At 45.3% G+C, this 21,349-nt stretch overlaps 2 protein-coding genes across 4 annotated transcripts in view; both read right to left on the bottom strand.

Moving 5' to 3' along the window:
• pleca (plectin a) overlaps window positions 1-13,677 on the bottom strand; it is a 74,508-nt gene extending 60,831 nt beyond the window's left edge. For 2 of the 3 annotated variants that reach the window (XM_076139264.1, XM_076139265.1), the window contains exons 1-4: window positions 13,273-13,677; window positions 12,570-12,607; window positions 10,388-10,558; window positions 6,256-6,469 (exon numbers count right to left, since the gene is read on the bottom strand). In XM_076139264.1, coding sequence (XP_075995379.1) covers window positions 6,256-6,469; window positions 10,388-10,558; window positions 12,570-12,607; window positions 13,273-13,432 — 583 coding nt within the window. In that variant the 5' untranslated portion in view covers window positions 13,433-13,677. Of the gene's footprint in view, window positions 1-2,740; window positions 2,985-6,255; window positions 6,470-10,387; window positions 10,559-12,569; window positions 12,608-13,272 lie in introns of those variants that run through there. The other variant, XM_076139272.1, reaches the window with a different exon arrangement.
• A 584-nt stretch (window positions 13,678-14,261) lies between these two features.
• Window positions 14,262-20,043, bottom strand: eif3eb (eukaryotic translation initiation factor 3, subunit E, b). The gene is made up of 13 exons (XM_076139277.1): window positions 19,948-20,043; window positions 19,386-19,503; window positions 19,035-19,152; window positions 18,881-18,923; window positions 18,207-18,311; window positions 17,995-18,120; window positions 17,722-17,846; window positions 17,275-17,401; window positions 17,081-17,182; window positions 16,089-16,198; window positions 15,806-15,908; window positions 15,454-15,588; window positions 14,262-14,879 (listed from the first exon to the last, which is right to left on the bottom strand). Exons 1-13 carry the CDS (start codon window positions 20,035-20,037, stop codon window positions 14,841-14,843), a joined length of 1,341 nt encoding a protein of 446 aa, XP_075995392.1. The 5' UTR covers window positions 20,038-20,043; the 3' UTR covers window positions 14,262-14,840.
• Between the last annotated feature and the right edge of the window lie 1,306 nt (window positions 20,044-21,349).

Raw genomic sequence — 21,349 nt, 5'->3', positions numbered from 1 at the left:
TACGTTTGTACTGTGATTGTGCAAGATCTGGTCCAACTTAAAGACACTAAGTCGCTTGAGACAGTTTAAGGTAGAGGTTTGAACCAATTAACCTGAACTAAAGGTATGGTTAGTAAAGTCAGAAGTACTCATGTTAAGAAGTACACAGATGGTTACTAGGGAAGTGATTGGCAGGTCATGTGCTCCCTTAATGATTTTGTGGACTGGATCTCAAAGTCTATCTGAAAGACATTGGATGATGTCTTTATGAGGTCTTAATTTACAGCATTTAATCTTTTGATGCCCAGGGACCACTGAGCTCTGCTGGCATGTGTTAAATGGAGGCAAGTGGCAGTCGGAGTTGAAGTGAAGGTCAGTGTCTCTGCAGCTTCTGAGCAGTAAAGCTCAGCGAAGTACATCACCGCTCATTCGAGGAACAGACTTAACTCAATAATTAAAATGATAATGATATTCATTAACATAAACTGGAGGCGAGAGATGAAGTTCTCTTCCTTTCCGTGTGAACGCCTGTGTCAGGTATCGTGTGCACTTTCAAGCCGACACATAGTTTGGAAACCAGAAACACTAGTTGTGGATTTCTCCTGATGAGGAATCTTGCAATCAGTTCTGTCGTTTGCAAACCACTACTTTCAAATGCACAATGGCAGGACAGGAAGTTGTGTCTGAGTGCGGTTTGTGCTCGGTTTGCGGTGGCAGAGTTTGAGGAAAGACGATAACTTCTGCTGCTGAGACTAAATGTGTCCAAATCCTACTAAAAATACTAGATGTTGTCGCCTTTATCCTCCTCTAAATCTCCCCTTTGCTTTCATCTGATGTTGTTTTAGAGCTGATCCTTCTGCCATACTGCAGCCTTGACTCTCTTAAGTAATATGTCACTGATGTAAATATAAAGAGGCCATTTTTTTTTAGTTTGCCATTCAACCAGAATAACCTGGGGGCTGAAACTCCAGAGATATATTTACCGGGAGTATTTAAAGCCCGGCTGCAGATCGGTGCACAACCACAGCCGTTATAGAGCCGTTTGTCGTTCCTGTAGGGAAATCAGAGTTTCACCTGTTGCAACGTCTTACTTAAGTGGATCCCCCGATGACAGCCGGCACAAGAATAACAACATGTTTGAGGTGATATTAAGCCACAATTATGGGAGGTTTCATTCACAGTATGTTCAGGATGAGATTCCAAATTATCTGTTCTATTCCCGCTGATATAGATTTCCATTTGTTTCAACAGCATCCAATCAGAATCGGACCATGAGAAAGAGATGCAGGAAGTGAGATGTTGGCAGGGAGGCTGGAGGTTATGACAGCGGGCATGAAACATCAGAGTGGAGCCGGAGGGACGCAGCAGGAGCTCTGCCCACAGCCACTCTCCCAGTGGGCAGCCGCATGGGAAGAAAGTTAGCAGGATGGTGTGACTGGACCGACTCTGTTCCCAACATACCAGAACTGAGACCAGGCCCATTTAGTCCTCATACATACTTCATGGGTCAGACATCAATGCCACAGTTGTTATTGTTTTTCTCAAAGCTATTTTAACAAGAATTGTTGCAGAAATACTCCAGTGTTATTGTCCAGTTGAGTGATTTTCCATGACACATCTCACTACAGCCACAGACGTCCTGATGCAGTTCTCACATGCTGAATATTGCTCCAAGAGCCAATCTCAGCTCCTCCACACTGAGGAAGATGCAGCTACAACACACCTGAACCTGTAAGAACCTCATTTGGTTTCACATTAACATTAAATCACACCGCTTTGTGATCTCACAGGAGACAAACCCTGAGGGAGTTACTGTAACACACATCCCTGCAGCTCAGACTGGATACCTGCCTGTGAGTGCTTCTCCCCATCCTCCATTGTGAGTCTGCATGTATGCAACTGTTGATAAGGGAATTGTGCTGCATGCTCGCTGCTGATAAGTAAAGTCGCAAATTTAGCAGGAAACTTTGGAGTTTGTGACGACCAAACAGAGATAAAAGGAGAATAAGAGACTTAGACAAACATGATGTCATGTGAATCTCCTGGTTTAAGGAGGCAGCACATGTGACAACCTGACAGCACTAAGGGAGAGAGATGTCTTGACCCCTGGTAGTCAAAAACGCAGACACACACACACAGGTGAAGGTCAAGGTGCATCCGTTCTGACTGGCTGCTTCTCGTCCAGATTTTGCATCGCTCAAATTCAGATGTATGATTCTGTATGGATGCAAATGAGTCACAGCAGAGTCATGGAGTCGTCTAGGATTCCTGTGTCCAAGCATAAACAGATCCTCCTCAGCTCACATGCCAGCCTCTCCCCAGTCAGAGGGGGGCTAAAGTCCTGTGATGTGCCAGTGTTGGTTTGCATCACTTATCACTCGCACCACTCATGTTGCACTGCTTGAACCGAAGCCATTCAGCCCACCAGGGCCAAATGTCACACCTCCCTGTGCCAGCAGAGCAACCTACCAGGTCCAAAGCAAAGCAGGAGACACGGCAGGAATCCACTGTGTAAACGTACTTAGATACTTCTGGATCCACAGACCAGCAGACCTGATTATCATCTCTGTCCAACATTCCTACTTTCATACATCTGTGCACGTCAATACCACTCCATTTACAGCTGTTAGGTCTGGCAGGTTCACCACACAGAGGAGTATGCTGCCACACACTCACACACACACCCACCTGCCATTTCACCGCGTCCTCAGACACACAGGTTTGAACTAAAAGCACACACTAAAAGGAGGAGTGTTGTTACCTTTATATTTCTCCCTGACGTTCTCGTAGGCCTGCACGTAGTCCTGCTCCTCCGGCAGCCGCTGCCCCGGGTCCAGCACCAGCGAGGACATGCTGATACTGTGTCAGGGTCAGGTCACCCTCCTCTTCACTCTGGGAGCTCTCCTCAAACTTCTCTCAGGCACTCTGGTGGCTCTTTAGATTTGAAAGCACTCCTGACTTGTCTCTGTGTGTGTCAGTGTGTGTGTGTCAGTGTGTGTGTGTATGTGTGTGTGTGTGTGTGTGCCCCAATATGTCCCCACCTTCCTCCTCACCCACTCTCACTAAACCTTATTCCCACTAAAGCAGAGAGATTTCACTCCGGACCACCACCACTCCCCCTCCTCTGCTTGAGAAATACCCCTACACACATACACACACACTCACACACTCATCAGGCCCTCCTCTTAAAGGCACAGGAGCTGACACGCACTGTAACGATAGAGACAGAGTTAGAGCAACGGATCAAACACACACACACACACACACACACACTCCACCCCAGACACACACATGGCTACCTCCATGAGGAAACACATGACGGAGCTTGTGTGGGGTCGTTCCAGGTCCAGACTCTGGAGACACAGAGAGTGGACCCCCATCCTCCTCACAGCTCAACATGCTTCTCCTCAAAGTCACCTCATATTCCCAAAACTCAATGACTGCATGAAAACTTAAAGTCTGATGCCAGGGGGAACACGCCCAGCCGCTCCGAGCTGAGAGGTTAGGATGACATAATAACAATGCTTTTCCCTTTAAATGTGTGGTAAAAGGATCAAAACAACAGGACTGAGGATCAAAACACACAGAGTACAGACCGGTTCAGACCAGATCTACTTATATACTGGATGTTAAACAAATCCATGATAAAATAATGGTGACATAGAGAAAGTAATATCAGTTGTGCCATTTTAGCTTCTCACCATTCAAAGCAGGAAAATATGACAAATACACTCGCAGCTTGTGCACACGTGTGTGTGTGTTATCACTTTCTCAAACTCTATTTACTCAGCAATCGGAAAAAAAGAGAGAAAAGCGCAGATGAATTGAGCCAGCTTTTACAACACACACACACACACACACACACACACACACACACACACACACACACACACACGTTCCAAAAGTGGACTCACATATTTTCCAAAAGAAGTTCTAACTTTATTCTAGACCTGTTAGTTTTGCTCCCTGTCGCCTAGGACTACTAAATAATTCGGATTAAACCTGTGGCCACTTCATGAAAGCTTTCACATGTTGGAGGAAATCAACTAAAGCATAAGTATAAACATGCATTTTATGGCCAAAAGACACACACACACACACACACACACACACAGACACACACACACACAGACACACACAGACACACAGCACATGGGCGTAAAAGCTGCCCACTGTTTTCTCCTCTCTGGCCACCGGATGGTGACTCTCAGACAGCAGCGCTCTCTTTGTTTGCCCGCCTGGCTCCGGCCCCTGAGCTGGACGGCGGTGCCAAGCAGCCTACCACACATCACTGACCACAGCCTGTGTGCCCCAAACTCTGCCCCAATTTATGTTCCCTGCCCAAATAGGGAAACAACAACACATCTAAGGAAGAGTACGTCCTCCTCCTCCTCCTCACTATTCAGGGATTGTTCCTGTGTATTCACTCGTTTCTGTTTGTTATTGCTTGGTTACTGACTTATTAGCTGACAGCTTGAATACCAATGGGACAGGAAATGTAAACACTGATCAGGGCAAAATGATACAAAGCAATATATGTCCTGCAATCACCTCTGTCTTTACTACAACTGTCATTAAATATGATTGTTGTTGTGCAGTACTGTGCAAACAATCACAGTAATGAATATGAATCAATGAAAGCTAACACACTGTACCCAGGTGAACTGAATGAAGGACACACTGCACCTGTGCTTCATCTCTGGATGCTGTCCTCTAGTGTCCAGCATGCACACTGCACACACACACACACACACTGCTCTGTCCCACTCTGGGATCATCACCAACATGACAGGATGTGAAAATGCTTTATGACAACAAACCCAAATAGATCTACAACTCCCCCAAACATTCCTCCACAACTCATATGACATCATCATCATCATCTGAGGCCTGTTTCATGTTTTCATCAGATTAAACCCTGATTGGTCCAGATCAGGTGAGAGAGATGACCTCAGTGAGTCATTCAGAGCAGTCTGTTGCCTTAGTCAGTACATCTTTTAACCATTTATCTACTGTTTAACACAGACAACAGCTGCATTGTAAAACTTGCCCTGGTTCAGTAGTCAATCCTTTGTGTTCTTTACTGAGAGTGTGAGAGAACGGCACACAGCAGAAAGTGAAGACCATGAAAGTGAAGCCCCAGTGTGAGTCTGAGTTTGCCTGTGTGGCGTGCAGCTTCAGTAGGTCTCTACATTATGCAAGGGGAAAGAAGGAAAGGACATCCAAACCAACACCAATCTAATAACTGTAAAAACACAATCATCAGATCCTTTCCAGAGCAAACAAGAGAGACATTTGAAGCCCTCAGAAATGTTTGTGGACAGAATACCAAGATTCACTGATATCACAACACCGCACTGCACTGCTCTCCCACACTGACGGGCACGAAACCCGGTGAGTCACAGGAAGTCAAAGGATTTGTTCCGAAAGCCAGAAAGAAGGAAATATATTCTACATTTCTGAATCTAAAGTGCTACTGACATCAGATTGACTTGGTTAGACATGTTAGTCGTGTCACTTTAACGCCATGCAGCTCTCAAACTGTCTGCAGCCCGATAACAAACTGTCCTGTCTGAGGCAAAGCTGCAGCTCGGCCCTTGCATGTCCATCACAGGGCTAATGAATCAGGCCGGGGCCATTATGGCAGCCAGCCAATGGGATCACACTCAAACACTGGTTCTCATGTTCCATAAATTCTCACCCTGTCATGCCTGCTCAAGGGTAGAAGCTCTGCGGTGACTTCAGCACGAGAAGATGACTTTGGTGAGCAAATGTCACAATTTATCTTACAATGGAATGGAACGGATCCATGTGTGCTTGTGCGTGCAGAGATAACAACACAACATACAACACACTGCTGCAGTACCACACCCCATCAAATCAATATCAGTGACCACACAAGAGAGGGGGGGGGGGGGGTTCTGTGATGCCATTTGTGGTCTGAAGAGACAATGTGAACTCATCACCACAGGGAGAGCAGAGACAGATGAAGTGTCTCCAACATGCCTCAGTGGAGGACATACAAACAATGGAGACACTCTCTGGTGGATAAAGACAATGGCAGGTTTATGCCCCCATTGGATAAAAAGGAGAATAATGAGCTGCTGAGTAGACACATTTAATCCGATGATCTAGTTTGATTTAAGGCTAGATCAGATTTAAGATGGCAGAGCAGAATGTCCTTTCTAGCCGCCATTTGTGGACATTTAATGTAGATTTGTGTTTGAATCAGTTGGGAGAGCATCCATCTTGAATGCCTCCATGTGAGCATCCTACCTGCGATGCGGATGACAGCGCGCTCTGCTGGGTCCAGCACGTCTCCGGAGGCCGACTTGGAGCGCTTGAGGCGATGGTGTTTGGGCAGATTCCAGGGCAGAGTGTCTCCCGGTGATGGAGAGCAGCTTATGGAACCCAGATCAGTGGTGCTCTCCTCAGACGCAGCTCTCACCAGAGGCCTCCTCTTGGTCCTCTCCTTCAGCCCTTCCATAGTCTGGACAGAGAGGAAAGCAAGAAGGACAAGGGTGAGATGACACTTAGCAGAAGAGAAAAGAGTCTCTGCAATCAGCTCCTTATCAGTTACTGAGCAATGACATAAGCACAGCATGTCACCAAATATTAGACTCTAACTCAAACTCAGCCTGTAGGAGCTCACGTCCCTGTGCTCTTACAGCTCTGATCTCTGCTCACTGCACTGGTCTGCCTCTGCCTGTGGAGGGTGGAGGCAACCACATGCATTTATGGAATGAAGATCTTTCAACCTCCGTAGCACACATGGCTGAGAACCTGGGCTCTGAGAGGAAATGAATTTAGTAGGCAAACATCTTCAAATAATGAACAATTAGATCATGAAATACCAGCATTTGATGTGTTTGCCAACTGATTATTACACAGCAAATACAACGTATATATTGAAGTAACAGCAAGTTCTGATCCTGGCTTTGTTGCTGTGTGGATTTGGATCAACCTATTAGTAATTTTTTTGCAAGATTAGTTCAGATTTGACTTCACCATGATTTACTGAAGTGTCATTTTGGAGCTTCTATATTTAGACATACGTCAGGAGAAGAGATGAGCGCTGCCTCTCTTTTCTCCTGCTGCTATTTTTCACCCGAAACAACAGAGTTCTGTCTCTTTCAGAGCTTCTCTCTGAAGGGGGGGTGCGGGTGCAGGTGCCGCTGACGTCACACACACACACACACACACACACACACACACACACACACACACACACACACACACTCCCAGCTTCCTTTTCAGCTGAGTCACCATGGAGTACGCACGGGCTGCTCTTCACAGGGGCGCTGGCTGCACGGCTACAGCCTCTCTCATTGGACGGGAGCAGACTGAGCCAAAGTCCCGGTGGGGAGTTAGTGGCATCATCTGGAGTTTACAGTCAGATTAGACAGACAGAGGCTTTATCTTTATCTGAGGGCTGAAGGACATTTGAGTATCTAATCCAGATGAGCATGGAGAGTGTTTACAGTACAGTACGAGCCTGACAAAGACTCCTTACTCTAGATATGAATAAAGAATGAAAATAAACATAAACTACTACACACTGATGGATCCACTGGGGTTTGGTCACTCTGATCTCTGTCACTGTAGCTGTCCACTTGTATCAGTCAGATGATACTGCTTCTGCTCAGGTTTCAAGGGTTCAGTTTCCCATACGCTTCAACAAATATGAAATAAGAGTTTATACCCCGGCAAATACACACTGACTCTGCCTCTAAGAGAGACAGACAGAGACCCACGCACACACGCACGCACGCATGCACACACACACACAGATCCATCATTACAGCATCCAAGAGCCTAAGACATTAAACAATAATACTGAATCAGTTTGAATCAGGCATCTATTCTGTTCTGGAGGCATTATTGACCATTTTAAATCACAATCACAAAACTTTCCTCGTCAATCAGCCTCAGTACATAATATACATCTGTGTGCAACACATTCAGACATGCTGGACACTGGTCAGACAGACAGGCTCATATCTTGTATGGCCTTTGTCGATCGAGCTAAAAGCATCAGGGTGATGTTACCAAGCAACCCGTGGCAGCATTACAGAGCATGCTCCTGAAAGTCCCAGGACCGCAACAAAAATGGGGAAAGTAGTGGTTGTGCTGGTGTGGATTGACTGAATCACTGAGCTTCAGTCAGCTGACAGGTTTGGGTGTCTTCCCCTCCTCTCTGTGTCACAACGTGAACGGGATTGGATCCGATGACCTTCAGTTCGCACATCGAGCTCGCCGAGGCTGGAACTACCTCAGAAAACTTCACCTCGGTATCTCAGCCAAGACACGAGCTGCACTGCGCCGTAAACACAGCTGATGCGTTCACTGCCGCACCTGAAATCAGCCCCGGTCTTTAACTCTCATCGCGCCGCACCTGCGTCTTTGCCCGGGTCGTTTATCAAGGATGGCGCCTTTACTGCCAGATGATAGCGCATCATAATCCTCAATCAATTCTAATCCGCGGGGTTAAATCATGAGATTGACCGCATCAACCATGCGCCAAAAACGGGAGTAACAAAATATTCCGCATCCCGGATTTACTCACGCCAAACATCCCGGAGTGACAGATGCTCTGATCCCCGGGAAACAGCCGTCAAATCCGGGTACTCGCAGCGGAAACGTCGGCGCACTCGTCCCACTTAAATCCACTCCAAACTTAGACAGCCACCATCACCTTCATCATCATCATCAGCCGCAGTAGCAGTCGCGCCTGCGTCCTGCAGTATCCCGGCGTGAGGGGTGTGTAACCCGTCAGACTCGGACTGAAGCGAGCGATGAAGAAGTTGTTATCAACCTCCACTCCAGCCTGCAGTCATACCTTCCTCCTCCTCACTGTCTGATTTCACGAAGGGCTCTTATAGGATGAAGATGGGCGCAGAGATCTGATTGCAGTCTCGGTGCGCATGTAAAAAAGTGAGTTGAGGTCAGATTGTAAGCAGGAGGAAGAGGAGGAGGAAGAGGAAGAGATGCTTGACTCAATTACATGAATAATTGTGTTCATGCATATTTAATGCGGAGGCTGTGGGAGACATCATCTTCTGTACTTCTGGGTCTTTACATTTACTACTGTGCCATTTCAGATGAAACGGTTTATTTTAAGCAAGGAAATGATTCCTCCAGTTTTGTAAATTAAAGTACATGACTGTTCACATTGTTTCTTCTGTTCCCACTGCAGAGGGAACATTTGCATATTTTAAACTCACTTCTGCGCCTGAAATAAACAGAAAATGATAGCAGCTTGTTGTGTTTAATACCCAACTATTCCATCTGTATAATTTGGGGATTAACTTGATTTGCAGTATTCATTTCCCTTACAGGAACCTTGGCAATGAATACTTACATTTCTGATATCAGAGTCAATTTAAGTGATAATACCTTTGCTAAACATCTTCCAGTGCCCTGTATGTAAACACATCCAGGACTTTGCCCTGTGAAGGTTCCCTGAGGTCGCTGGACCACCTTGGGAACATTATCCCTCGTATCTTTAGGATGCTGTTACACGAGACAGGAGGCCTGCATGCGGATGCTGAGCTCAGCATCTGGCTGGCATGTGGAAACAGATGGTCTGCTGTGATAGAGCACATAGGAGTGTGAGGACATGGGCCAGATACACACTTATGGTGGATGGTATAGACAAACATATACAGGAGAAACACTCAGAAAATGCTATAGTTCCATAAGGGAAAGCACTGAATGCAGCACTTTCTGTTTTGTGACTTTTAAGTGATGGATTTGAATTTTTTTCTGATTTTTTTTTCTGGCACGTTATCAAGAGTGACTTTGTTTTCTTGAAATTCTTCTAAATGGGATCTTAAGCTGTCACACTGATCCATTACATAATCAAAACACCATGAATGTTAGACGGTGTGCTCATATGGAGCCGCTACACTAATTCCCCACTTGTAAATCAATCAGTGGGCAAAGTGAAGGGTGGCAGGAGGGAGGGGGGGTGCTGAGGTGCTCTGGGGCCTATTCATACACTCTGCATGCCAGCAGAGCTGAATGCCAGCGTCTGTGCCCATTTGTGCTGAAAACTCCATCTGATCAACCGCCCGCTCTGTGGACCCAGAGAGCAGTGGAGCTCTGTGCAAGAGATGAACAGGAAGGATTAGGAGCTGTTAAAGCCTGCAGGTGTTAAAGGTCAGACCCTGCTCAACCTGGATGCTGGCATAGTAAAGTAAAGAATTGACTCCATGAGCATGTATTAGTCAGTTAAATACTCTCACTTTAGATCAGCCAACCTGCACTATTTCAGCTCTCTGTCAACTTCACATTCTCTCTGCAAGAAAGAACATTCTGATCCTGCTTCTGTGTCAAGATTACTTGTTTAAGTGGAAAAAAGTGTGATATCAGGAAGTAAGAGCTTCCCTGGAGAAAGATTTCTCACCTTTTGTGTCATCACTGTGGTCACAGTTTCCATCCTGACTTTAAGTGGCCGTCTCTTCCTTTTCCTCACGGTGGGACCTGGAGGTTCCTGTACAGAGGGGGCCGGCTCCTTCACCAAGGCTTCCTCCAGCTGGATTGAAGCGACTGCTTTCTCTTTGGGCTTTTTCTTCCGCTGAAACGACACGCTGCAGTTGATTATTCAACATTTCCAGTGTGCACACAATCACAACAGAGCTTCTTCCTGCACGTTTTAAGTAGCTGCCAACATGGAACAAAGTATTCCTTTGGTGAGGCTTTTAGCTCGGAGCTTTTGTGTCAACTTGCTGCTTCAGAAGTCTTCACACCCTGACAGAGGTATAGTGTTTGGGGGGGCGGGGGGGTCCACAGTCCAGTACCTAAGTTAAAGACGTTTTCAATTTCAGAGTTTGCTCAGACAAGTGCAGATCGCACTACTGGAAAGCATCAATTGTGGATATCTGGCCTCCTCTGGCTCAGTCAGACAGAGGCCCGTTATTCTGAGGGCATTGATCATGATCTGAGCTGTCAGGTAAGCAAATGGGCTTCAGCTAAAGTATAATATAGCTACGACTTCAAAGATCCTTAGCATGGATCCTGTTTTTCTATGCATCATTTAGATAAATCAACAGACGGAAACATCTGACAAACAACATACTGTAATCAGTGCTTGTTTAGTCATCACGTGTCACAGAATGTGTGGATTTGATTTGTTGGGGAAGAAGCCTTTCCTTCTTTAGGCGGTGGAATAACTCAAATGCAATCATAATGAAATCATTCACGTCTCACATGAACAGTGTGGCAGAGAGGAATGTACAGTCGCTCCTCAGTGACCTCTGAGCCTCCCAGCCTGCCTCAGGTCATGATGGGAATGTTCATAGACCCACATGGAAGCACATGTCACTTTTGTAACATCCCCCTCTGCAATTGCTGAATCAGATAATTGATCATAATAATGTAAACCCCTTCATGACGCAGGCAGACTAATGACTGCTGATCACTGAGTGGAGCTCTGTTGTCCAGCTGGAAGATCTGACCTCACATGTTTCTTTGTCCAGTGGAAGGAGATGAACCTTTGCTGGCCTGTTTGTGCCTCGCAGACAAAGACTCTGGCTCATGGAGCCGTTTCAGAGAGCCTCTCAAACTTATCACACACACAATGCCTACACAGTGCGCCTCTCCACTCACCCTGGCTGAGCCAAAGCACACTGTGTGCAGCCAGAGCAGTCACTGATCACACAGTAGTACATGAGCACTCTCGTAGTATTCTTAGTAATGGGATTGGTGCTAGATAAAGCTGCAGCTGTTGAGAGCTTGGGTTACATAGCTGATGAGATGGAATCATATAAACTGCTACTCCTGCAAGCGCGCCTATATGATAGCAGGAGAGGGGAGAGGAGCTGGAGAAGGTCCCAGAATGCCTTGCAACTTCAGCAAATACTGGTTCTTTTTTCCCCTAGTTCCAGAAATAGCCTGCTCTTGCCATGCTGGAAACATTGCATATATAACTTCCCTTTATTTTGAGCAGAATATGTGGACAGGAAGGAATTACAAAATCAAATCATTTACTGTATATGAACGCTAGAAACTGCCTCTTAGCTTACTGACCTGCTGAAACACAGATTTCAGGTTGCAAGTTCATTAAAGCTGCAACATGAGTTCATACAGACTGTTATAGTTTGATGTGCAACATTGGTGGAGTTCACCTTTAACTTTCAGAGTTGTTGCTCAATGATGATGTTTGGTTACTGAATCAACAATCCTGAGCAAATTGCTACAGCGCGTGCCACAGCACCTTCAGGGCTTGGCAAGGAGTGTGTGAACAAGAGAAAAACACGTGGGCCTAGTTGTCATTTGCCTTGTTTGTGATTGAAGCTTTCTAATAAAACCAAAGGACTTCATTGTAACACTCATGGGTCCGTTCAGAGGTTTCCAACATTAATCCTGTCAGGCCGGCTGGTTTATGAGCTGTGAATCATCATCATCATCATCATCAGCAGCAGGCCTGCAGGAGCACAGCTGGGTAACAGCACAAGTAAATGGGGACCCCTAAAGTCTAAAACAGGTACTGCAAACAGAAGTGATGAGCTTTAGAGGCACAAAAGTGATGACATTTGTTGAAGAACATGTTCAGAGTCATAGGTAACACACGGTCGGTGGTTGCTTACCTGGCTTGGTGCTTTGGTTTTGGAATGCTTCATCATCACTGCACGGAAACAAAAACATTTTATTAGGTCAGAAATAGTTTCACAGCACATCCCAGATCAATAGCATGGTAAGTGTATAAAAGCATATAAAAGCATTAAATCTGAGATGAAGCAGAGGTGACTTTGACATTTGACTTGCTGGTCATCATTGCATCCACACGCTGCAGGAGGGAATCATGAGTCTGCAGATCACTGTAGCAGAGATGTTGAACCGTGACGGATCAAATGTAAAACCCATCATAAAGCTCAAATTCTGTACTGTGTTACAACTCGTACTTTCACATTGTTTAATGGAGAGAATGCATGTGAAAGATTACACAAACAAACTAAATATATCCACTTTTGATTGTGCTTGAGAGTATGAAGGGCTCATTGTATCCACTGGGAGAAGTAAAAGAGCAATCAGTCAGGCTCAAGCCACAAGCTGGAGTGTGAGCCAGCAGTTTCTGGAAAATGTGGCTCTTGTACATTTGGAAAGGAAACACTAACAATTTAAAAATACCGCACATGGAAAAAAGCACTTTCACAGAACGTTCCTCCTACTGAGGCTGAAACGTCTTAAAGCTAAACCTCCTCTGTTAGTAGCAGCGGCCCAGATGTACGCCTATCACAGGCCTCCAAAGAAACGGGGGAGGGGGGATGGGGGGATTGAAGGCCCACCTACCTGCCAGGTATCTGTCCAGAGAGGGTGAGGAGCTCTGGTTCCATGTGTAGCAGCAGAAGAAGAGGAGCCAAACCAGGAGGGTTGCCAGCACCAGAACCAGGACCCAGAGGAGCCGGGCCACAGCTGGGTTAGTGACAGCCCAGGCCGTCAGAGCATCCATGCTGAAGTTAGATCAACACACCCCTTTATCACGAGTTGAGCTCAACTGTCTTGTCAGTCTGCGTCTGAGTCTGACTGCAATGGAGCTCATGAATGAGCTGCGGGGCCGGTTTCTCTCCTCTCTCTCCCCGGGGCAGCCACAGAGCCTGAAACAGCAGGAAGCAGCGGCAGTCACAGCAGAAGCAACCACAGATGGGTAACAGCTGTTCAAGGAGTCCCACTCAGACCTCAGCCCACGTCAGCTCGTGTGTGTGTATAACCTACCCAGTAGTGAGCACGAGTGAGTGTGTGTGCAAGAGGAACGATTTGGAGGAGTGGCAAGGAGCTCTGGTGCCTGGAATAACCGTTAGCCACTCCCCAGCTGCACATCACATGGAATCCTCTCCTTTTCCCACCCACACACACTCAAACAGACCTTTACAACACCTAGGACAGTGACCTTCCATACCTGAACCTGAACCTGAACCAGGTGTCATCTGGGCATTACGAGGCCTCCAGGGACAGGGCACTTTAAGCGAAAGGTGCACTTGGGTAGAAGCTGCCTGTCGTTCCTTTGGTCACGACATGTTGGAGTCGTTCCTCCGCAGGTCAGTCCCTTTGGAATACAGACACTTGAACGTGCCAAAACTAAACCGGCTCACTTAACTGGTTTTAAAATAACCTTTTGGCGCCACGTTTCTGCAACAATGGAAACTAACAACACAGACACAAAGCAAATATTGACTCGATGATTCAACACAGGAACAGGTGTGGCTAAAGCGGCGACCAAGGAAACAATAAACCTGAACCGTTGGTTACAATGACAGACAAGGTAGGTGTTATTTATCCATGTTTAATCAGTGCAGATCCTGTTTGTGGTGAGACAGGAGGATAGGCAGCAGCTCCACACGCTCCATCAGTTTCTTAACAACATGTAAACTTTCAATGACTTCACAAAATAATAAAACATCAAAAAGTATGCAAAAGTAGTGAATCCTGCAGTGAGGTAAAGTTGCCAACAGGATCAGATTGTGAAAAGTTCCATCATCGTACAGAGTAAAAACAACATGGATCAACACTGTCATCTAGTGGTGGAAGTGTGAAGCACGGGGGACACAACGTAACATTTACACTACGAGGGATAAAACATGTTTTAATTTAACATTAATGACACTTACGGCTAGATTTTGGTTTGTATAACATTCAGGTCTATTAGATTGGCCTTCAAGTAATACAAACCAAAAACAAATTTATTATAAAGAAATAATGTGCAAAATAAAGACCCATATTCATGAGCGACCACAACTCAGCAGTGCAACAGGCCGAGCTGCCTTATCTTAGCTTCAGACTGGCTGTTAAATGACAAAAGGAATAATTAAATTCAGGGATCCTTCATAGCTTCAATAACCTCCTTCACGCTGGGCTGCAACTCAGTAGAAGCTGGTGTCCTGAGCTCCCCAGTTTGGTGTCTGTGGGTGGAAAAGCAGAGGAGCTATTAGATCTAAAAACACTTCAGAAAAGGCAAAATGTGAGATTGTGTAACTGCAGACGCATGCCAACTAATATCTCAGATTATGTACTTTCTGTTCCAACAACTAAAAAAAAACAGGTGAGTGTTTCTGCTGGTTTCACTGAATAGGTCTAGATATTTGTACAATCAATGCTTTACCTTTTATTTATTTTACTCTCATGTTCTAAGCAGACAATTCAATCTAATTCCCTCAGTGTCCCTGCTGAGCCACATCTCTTGATCACGTGAACACACTTCACTTGGCTCCAATTCCACACTGGCTTATCGCTGCTCGTCTGATAAGTGTTCTCACGTGTATCCATTAGGGGGCAGCAGGACAAAGAATACTATTCTGTATCTACTACAAGGTACCATCACGTTTCTCCTCAGCTCAGATTCTCTTTTGTCATATACTCAAAGATCTTATCTTCGTCTCTGGCTCTTAGTGTTTGTTGAATGGACTGAAATCAGGCTTGAACTTGACTTTAACCACTTCAGGTGCTTCACAGTGTGACATTGGCTTCTCACTGTACCTCGTTCCTGTTGCTGTGGGCCACCTTCTTCTCAATGTTCATGGCCAACATCTGGCTACGGAAGGACAGGCTCTTCGTCTTCTCGATCACCTGCTGGTACGGCGACACGGCGTTGTTGCCCATCACGACGTGACCCTGAGCGACAGATTCACACAAGAAAAGAATGACTTTCAAACAGGACAACAATAGCACTCCGGCAGCTCAAGCACTGGATGCCGATGCTTATTTGACAAGTGCAAAATAAATGGATTAAAATAGCCTGAATCATTAGTCTATTCAGGGCTGTGTACGCTGGGCTTAGTGAGCCGAGCCTCATCTCACTACAGGAGGATCAGAGAATGTGGAGCCTCACCAGTTTGGAGTCGATCTTTGCGTCAAGTCTGGCGTTACGGATGAGGTTGACAATCCACCTCTCCGCCTCTTCGGGAGTCATGTTGAGCTTGTCTGCCAGCATGCTGTGTGGAGAGCAAACGAGGTGGAGCGTTTCAGTTAAGTAAACAAGCTTAGCCAGAGTCTGAAATCCCCCAAGAAGCCTTTGAGTATTTGGAAAAACTAAGTAACAACTAATATTGAACAGCATTAAAAGATGCATCGCTTTTCTACACGTTCACACACTGCTTCTGTCCGTCTCCTACCTGATGCTGATGCACTGATGAATACGGCAAAAGGTCTCAAAGATGAAGAGACGGGCATTTTCGATGAAGTCCTCGAGGCAAGCCACCAGGAAGAAGTCGTTCACGAGAACCTAGGGGAGAAAAAAACAGAACTAATCATTTTCAGCAGTCATCAACACTCTAACAGATAGAATAATCGAAGATAAACAGAGCCTTTCACATTTCCACACAGCTGTAATCGTTCCTAATGCGAGCCGCATCGTTGTCATCCTCTCAGCACACTGGTGTCATTTCCAGACATGAATCAGACGAGCTGGATAAGAATAGCGGCCCTGTATTCCTAGATATTACCACAATAGTACAATCACACGTGGACGGCTGCCACCTGCTTATCAACTCGTACATTAAAATAGGTGCCATCAAAGCTCACAAATAACAGTCAACAGGCTCGACTGTATTCTGTTGATACAGAAAGTAAATACCATTCTGGAAACCAGATGAGGAGATGGAGTTAGTTTCACTTGGATCATCCTAATCTCTCAAGAAACTGAATGAAAACCGTGGAAAACAAACTCCCCTGATACCCGATAGGCAGCAGAATGCGACAGTTGTGATCAGCGTGCTCACACTCCATAGCTGACGGGTTAGTTTACTACATACAAGAAGGATAAAAGCTAATTCAGAGTGTTTTGAGTGGAAGCAAAGTGGTCCCAAAATACAAAGTCAATGGTTTCTAAGGAAAGACAACCGCAACCCGAGCCTGACAGCTGTTGCGCTTTGAAAATCAAAGTGAATGAAAGTAAAAGCCGGAAAATGAGGCCAGATGTGGATTTGGTGAGGCTGAATAGCTGAGACGTTTTCTACCTCAGACTCAGGAGATGAGAGCACTGCTGCTATGAGGAGCTTCACACGTCTGCTCAGGCACAGGAGACGACTCGTATTTGTCTCACACACACACACACACACACACACCGTCACACTGACGGCTAAGACACTCGGAGGCTTGTTCTTACCGACTCACACTCCCTCAGCTTCTTCTGGGCGCTGTCAAAGTCAAAGTTGACATACAGACATTCCACAAACTCCGTGATGGGATCTTTGTACGTGTACGACTCCTGGGTGGGGAAAGAGAGCAACCGTTATTCAAACTTTGACCGATTACTTTGGGATGACATCATCGGTGGGGAGCGACCTTACGCGACCTTACCTGTTGAATGACTTTGACCAAATCCTTGAGCACTTGCCGTCGCTTGCGTACGTCCTTGTTGGTGATGACAGCGGTGGTGAGGTACCGCAGGATGTGTGGGCACATTGTCTGGATCGCATTCAGATACCTTGAAAACACACAAAGGCAACACACACACACATTACTCCACAACACAATGGCTTTTGGATCACATTTGTCCTCCACAGAGAGAAGCTGCACAGACAATAACTACTGCTAACACTAAAGTAAAAGCTTAAAAATGCTAATTAAAATACTGAATGAACTAGATTGAACTCCTCTGGGTTTTGTGTCGGCGACTCATTTTGAAATGGATTCATAAAACAATGATACTGCAGCAAACTCTTCTGTAAAGGTCAAGACACTGAGCAAAACACAGGCTGAGGAGGAGCAGAGCCTGGTTTAGAGGTTTATGTCTGTGTGACTCACTGGGGCTGGTAGAGGAAGAGCTCGATGATGTTGTCCCGCCCTTTGGGATGGTTGAAGAACACAAAGAGGGACCAGTGGATGAGCCAGGTCCTCTGCTGGAGGGACTGGAGAGGAGAGCTCACCGACTGAACGGGGACAGAGGGACACAAGAGGGTTTCTGTCACTTAACGTTGCATCGGCTGAGGATCTATGTTATCATATTCTTTTTATTCCTATAAACATATAAACTGTCCTGTGTGAGACATGAAGCCAAACGTGACTGTGTGTTCTTACGTTGTTATCTATGGTCTCCCTCAGTCGGGTGAGATCCTCCATGGCTGCTTCCCAGTTCTGCATCAGGATCTCAGAGGCCAGTTTCCCCCACAGAGAGCTCAGAGCGTTCCTGTCTGTGGATGGAACCTGAACAGAGAGCATCAGTCAGTAACACAGTCAAACTAATCAAACAGGCCAAAGGAACCTTACTGCTCATTGGTGAGCTCTCTTACCAGCACGCGGAAGAAGTAGAGGTACTCTGCAGCCCCGGAGTAGTTTCCACACTCGTACTGGAACTTGGCGTACCTGTACAGAGTGTCCAGGTACTCTTGGCGAAACTACGACAAAAAGACAAAAGAAACTTAGAACGCCAAACAGGCAAGAAATCATCGTTGAGCAGGAAAAGAAAACTTTGGCTTTGACTGGAAGATGAAGTGGCTGTTAAAAGAGATAGAAAAAATATTATTTCCACACACACCTTTTTTCTTAACAGGAGCAAAGGCGCTCATAGAAGAAGAAACAAAGCTCGGAAAGTTACTATCAGGCAATTTTTCTTTTCAGATAGCAAAGCTTGATTTTTTTGATCTTCCTTTTATAAAATGACTCCTCAAAGTGTCATTCCTCTGGATTTAGCTTATTCAAAGAGGTGAATGAGAAGAACGCCAGCAGTCTCTCTCACAACTGAGCAAAGAAGGTGAAACACCAAGTGGGCGAAATCTGAGGTGTCTTACATTTGGACAATAGGCCTGCTTGTTCATTGTGGCAGGTGGTTGTTATGGTAACAAAACACACATAATGCAGTCCTCCTTTTGAGAAGAAAACTGAGTGAAGGAAATGTTTTTTTTGGTACAAATAAAGGTGCAATGGTGCAGAAGGTGTGAGTGCAGCGTGACACAGAGGGACTTACATTGTGCTTCTCTGAGAGATAATCAAAGAGCATCCGGCCGTCTCTGAGGAGGAAGGAAGCAAAGGAGGCAAAGCAGTGAGAACCTTTCAGATTCTACAAAAGAGCAAGAAACTCACTAAGTACAATGATGCAGTTTGGAGGAAGTGTCTCTGACCTGGTGGACTGCATCTGCCTGGTGGTCTCTGGGTCCTCAAACATCTTGACGATGGGCTCCGTCTCTGACTGGAGCTGCTTGAGCTGAGCCACCACCGTGCTCCTCTTCTCCCTTAAGGCTGGAAAGGGACGACAACGCTTAGCAATGCTCTGGGATTACATCACTAAGGCAAACGAATCATGTTCAAGTAAGACATCTATTGATGAACTTTAACTTTATAAGGTCTTTTGTGTTTCTACCAACAGCTGTATGTGACTTCACTCTCCTGTTCTGATCAATTTGACTGAGAAAGATTCACATTATACTAGATCTCTGTGTGTGTGTGTGTGTGTGTGTGTGTGTGTGTCTTACAGTGTGGGATCTCTTTGTCCGAGTACAGGTTTTTGTACACGTCCATGGCGAAGTCCACCATGTTGGTGTCGCTGAGGAGGTCCAGCTTCCCCTGAAGAAGCTCCTTCTCATTGTAGATCTGTTTAAATGCAGTAAAACTTAAGTAGACATCCACCAAAACAACTTACAAAGACACGAAAATGAAAGACACGAAAGCACAAAGATCGCCCCATTCATTCATTGCACGATAGCGTCGAGCTAACGGCGCGAGCGACGGAAGAAAACGCATTGAAATAGGAGCGTATCAACATTATTTCGACAGGACATGTGTAATTGCTGCTACAACCGTGACTTTACAGCTCAACTCGTGATAAACCGCTAGATAAATGTGTTCCTTTAAAGAATAAGCAGCTTGAATCTTTTACCTGCCCGGCAAACTAACGTGACTGCTAGCTAGCGATCACAGCTGCGGCTAATTAGCGAGCTAGCAGAATCATTATTACGCCATATTCTCAAATAGCAAAGTCTACAAACAAGCCACTATTTCGTATTTTATAGTGATACAAAGTCAAAAGCATCGTACCTCTTTTACAGACAGAAACTCCAGGAGAGGGAAGACCAAATGCCGGTCCAGAAAATGTGCTATTTTGGTTGTTAAGTCGTACTCCGCCATCTTGGCCGGCTTAAAATACAACTTTATCGACACATCCGGGGTAGACAGAGACAAAATAGCGGCGCGTGACAAGACAACAGCATCAGACTGTGACGCGACAACAATAATGATGTAATCAAACTAACACAGTGATGCCATCCGATAAGGGCTATAACAGTGATGTCATCCAAATTAGCATATTTAAAACAATGATATCACTTTTATACACTATGCAACGCCAATTTCAAGTCATTTCTGTCTCTTAGGAGTATTGTTTTGCCATTTATAAGATTGACAAATGTTACATTACATTACATTACGACCATTTAGCAGACGCTTTTATCCAAAGCGACTTACAATAAGTGTGTTCAACAAAGGTAGATAAAAATGTTGTCATGTGCATGGTAACAATAAGTTTAAACAACAATAGTCTTTAAAATGTCTTTGTGCTCTGTCTCTATAAATGTGTAATTGGTTTAAGCTCTGGATTTGTTCACATTATTGCATTATTTTCCCCTGGAGCTCTTACAAGAACAGCAGTCTGGAGGGTTGTGTGCTTCAAATGTCTAAATTGGTAAACATATTTGTGACTGAATGCTTTTAGTAATTTTATAATCTTTATTCTTGGAAATGACTTTTGAATTTGACTAAATAATTTATTTAGTCTCGTAAAGTGATCCCAGGTCAAACATATGGACACAAGGACACTTGAGACATGTGGCCAGTCTGACTGAGTGTCTGTTGCTTTCTTGACCTCTCTGAGGTCAGGGGAGAGAAGGTCTGTCAGGCAGGTAGCAGCTGGCACCTCAGCGGGCTCTGTGCTCAGAGACACACACACACTTTTGACAACATCAGTCAGTGAGAAGAAGAAGAAAACACTTGTCGGCTTGCCAACGATATTAACATCAAACCTGCACTGATCAGAGTGTGAATCATCTTGGAGGAAGAAGGAGAAACAACCAAACACTTCAATGATTTCAACATCTTTGATTTCAGAGCCCAGTTCTGTCTCTGAGGCTGTCTGAGGCACACGGCGAGGCCAAGGTTGATTGAAGTACGTAACCACAGGTTGGAGACAAAGAATGGAAGGTGTGACTGCAATGCAATACAGTTCTACACTAAATATTAATAAACATATCTTTATTTATTATATGTATACATTCAGTGTATTTCAATGCCTCAGCACCGGCACAAAGCTAAACACAGGTACATAGCAGGAGATGTGTTCTTGTGATGGTACAGGTGAGTATAATGCAGAGTTCATCAAACAACAACATGTGAACAACCTCAGTGGCACAAACAACATCAATGTTCCACAGGAGGAACACATGAA

The sequence above is a fragment of the Genypterus blacodes genome, unplaced genomic scaffold (assembly GCF_046128005.1).
Source record: "Genypterus blacodes isolate CSIRO-AG114 ecotype Tasmania unplaced genomic scaffold, CSIRO-AGI_Gbla_v1 ptg000438l_1, whole genome shotgun sequence".
In the NCBI taxonomy this organism is placed as follows: domain Eukaryota; kingdom Metazoa; phylum Chordata; class Actinopteri; order Ophidiiformes; family Ophidiidae; genus Genypterus; species Genypterus blacodes.
Note: the sequence above shows the minus strand (reverse complement) of the source record. Positions and strands in the feature narration are given on the sequence as shown.

Coding starts and splice junctions, on each gene's coding strand:
- eif3eb (XM_076139277.1), bottom strand. CDS start 20,037: ATGGCGGAGTACGACTTAACAACCAAAATAGCACATTTTCTGGACCGG. Junction 17,847..17,994: donor GGGAGACCATAGATAACAAC/GTAAGAACACAC, acceptor GTCCCCGTTCAG/TCGGTGAGCTCTCCTCTCCA. Junction 17,183..17,274: donor TGGTCAAAGTCATTCAACAG/GTAAGGTCGCGT, acceptor TTCCCCACCCAG/GAGTCGTACACGTACAAAGA.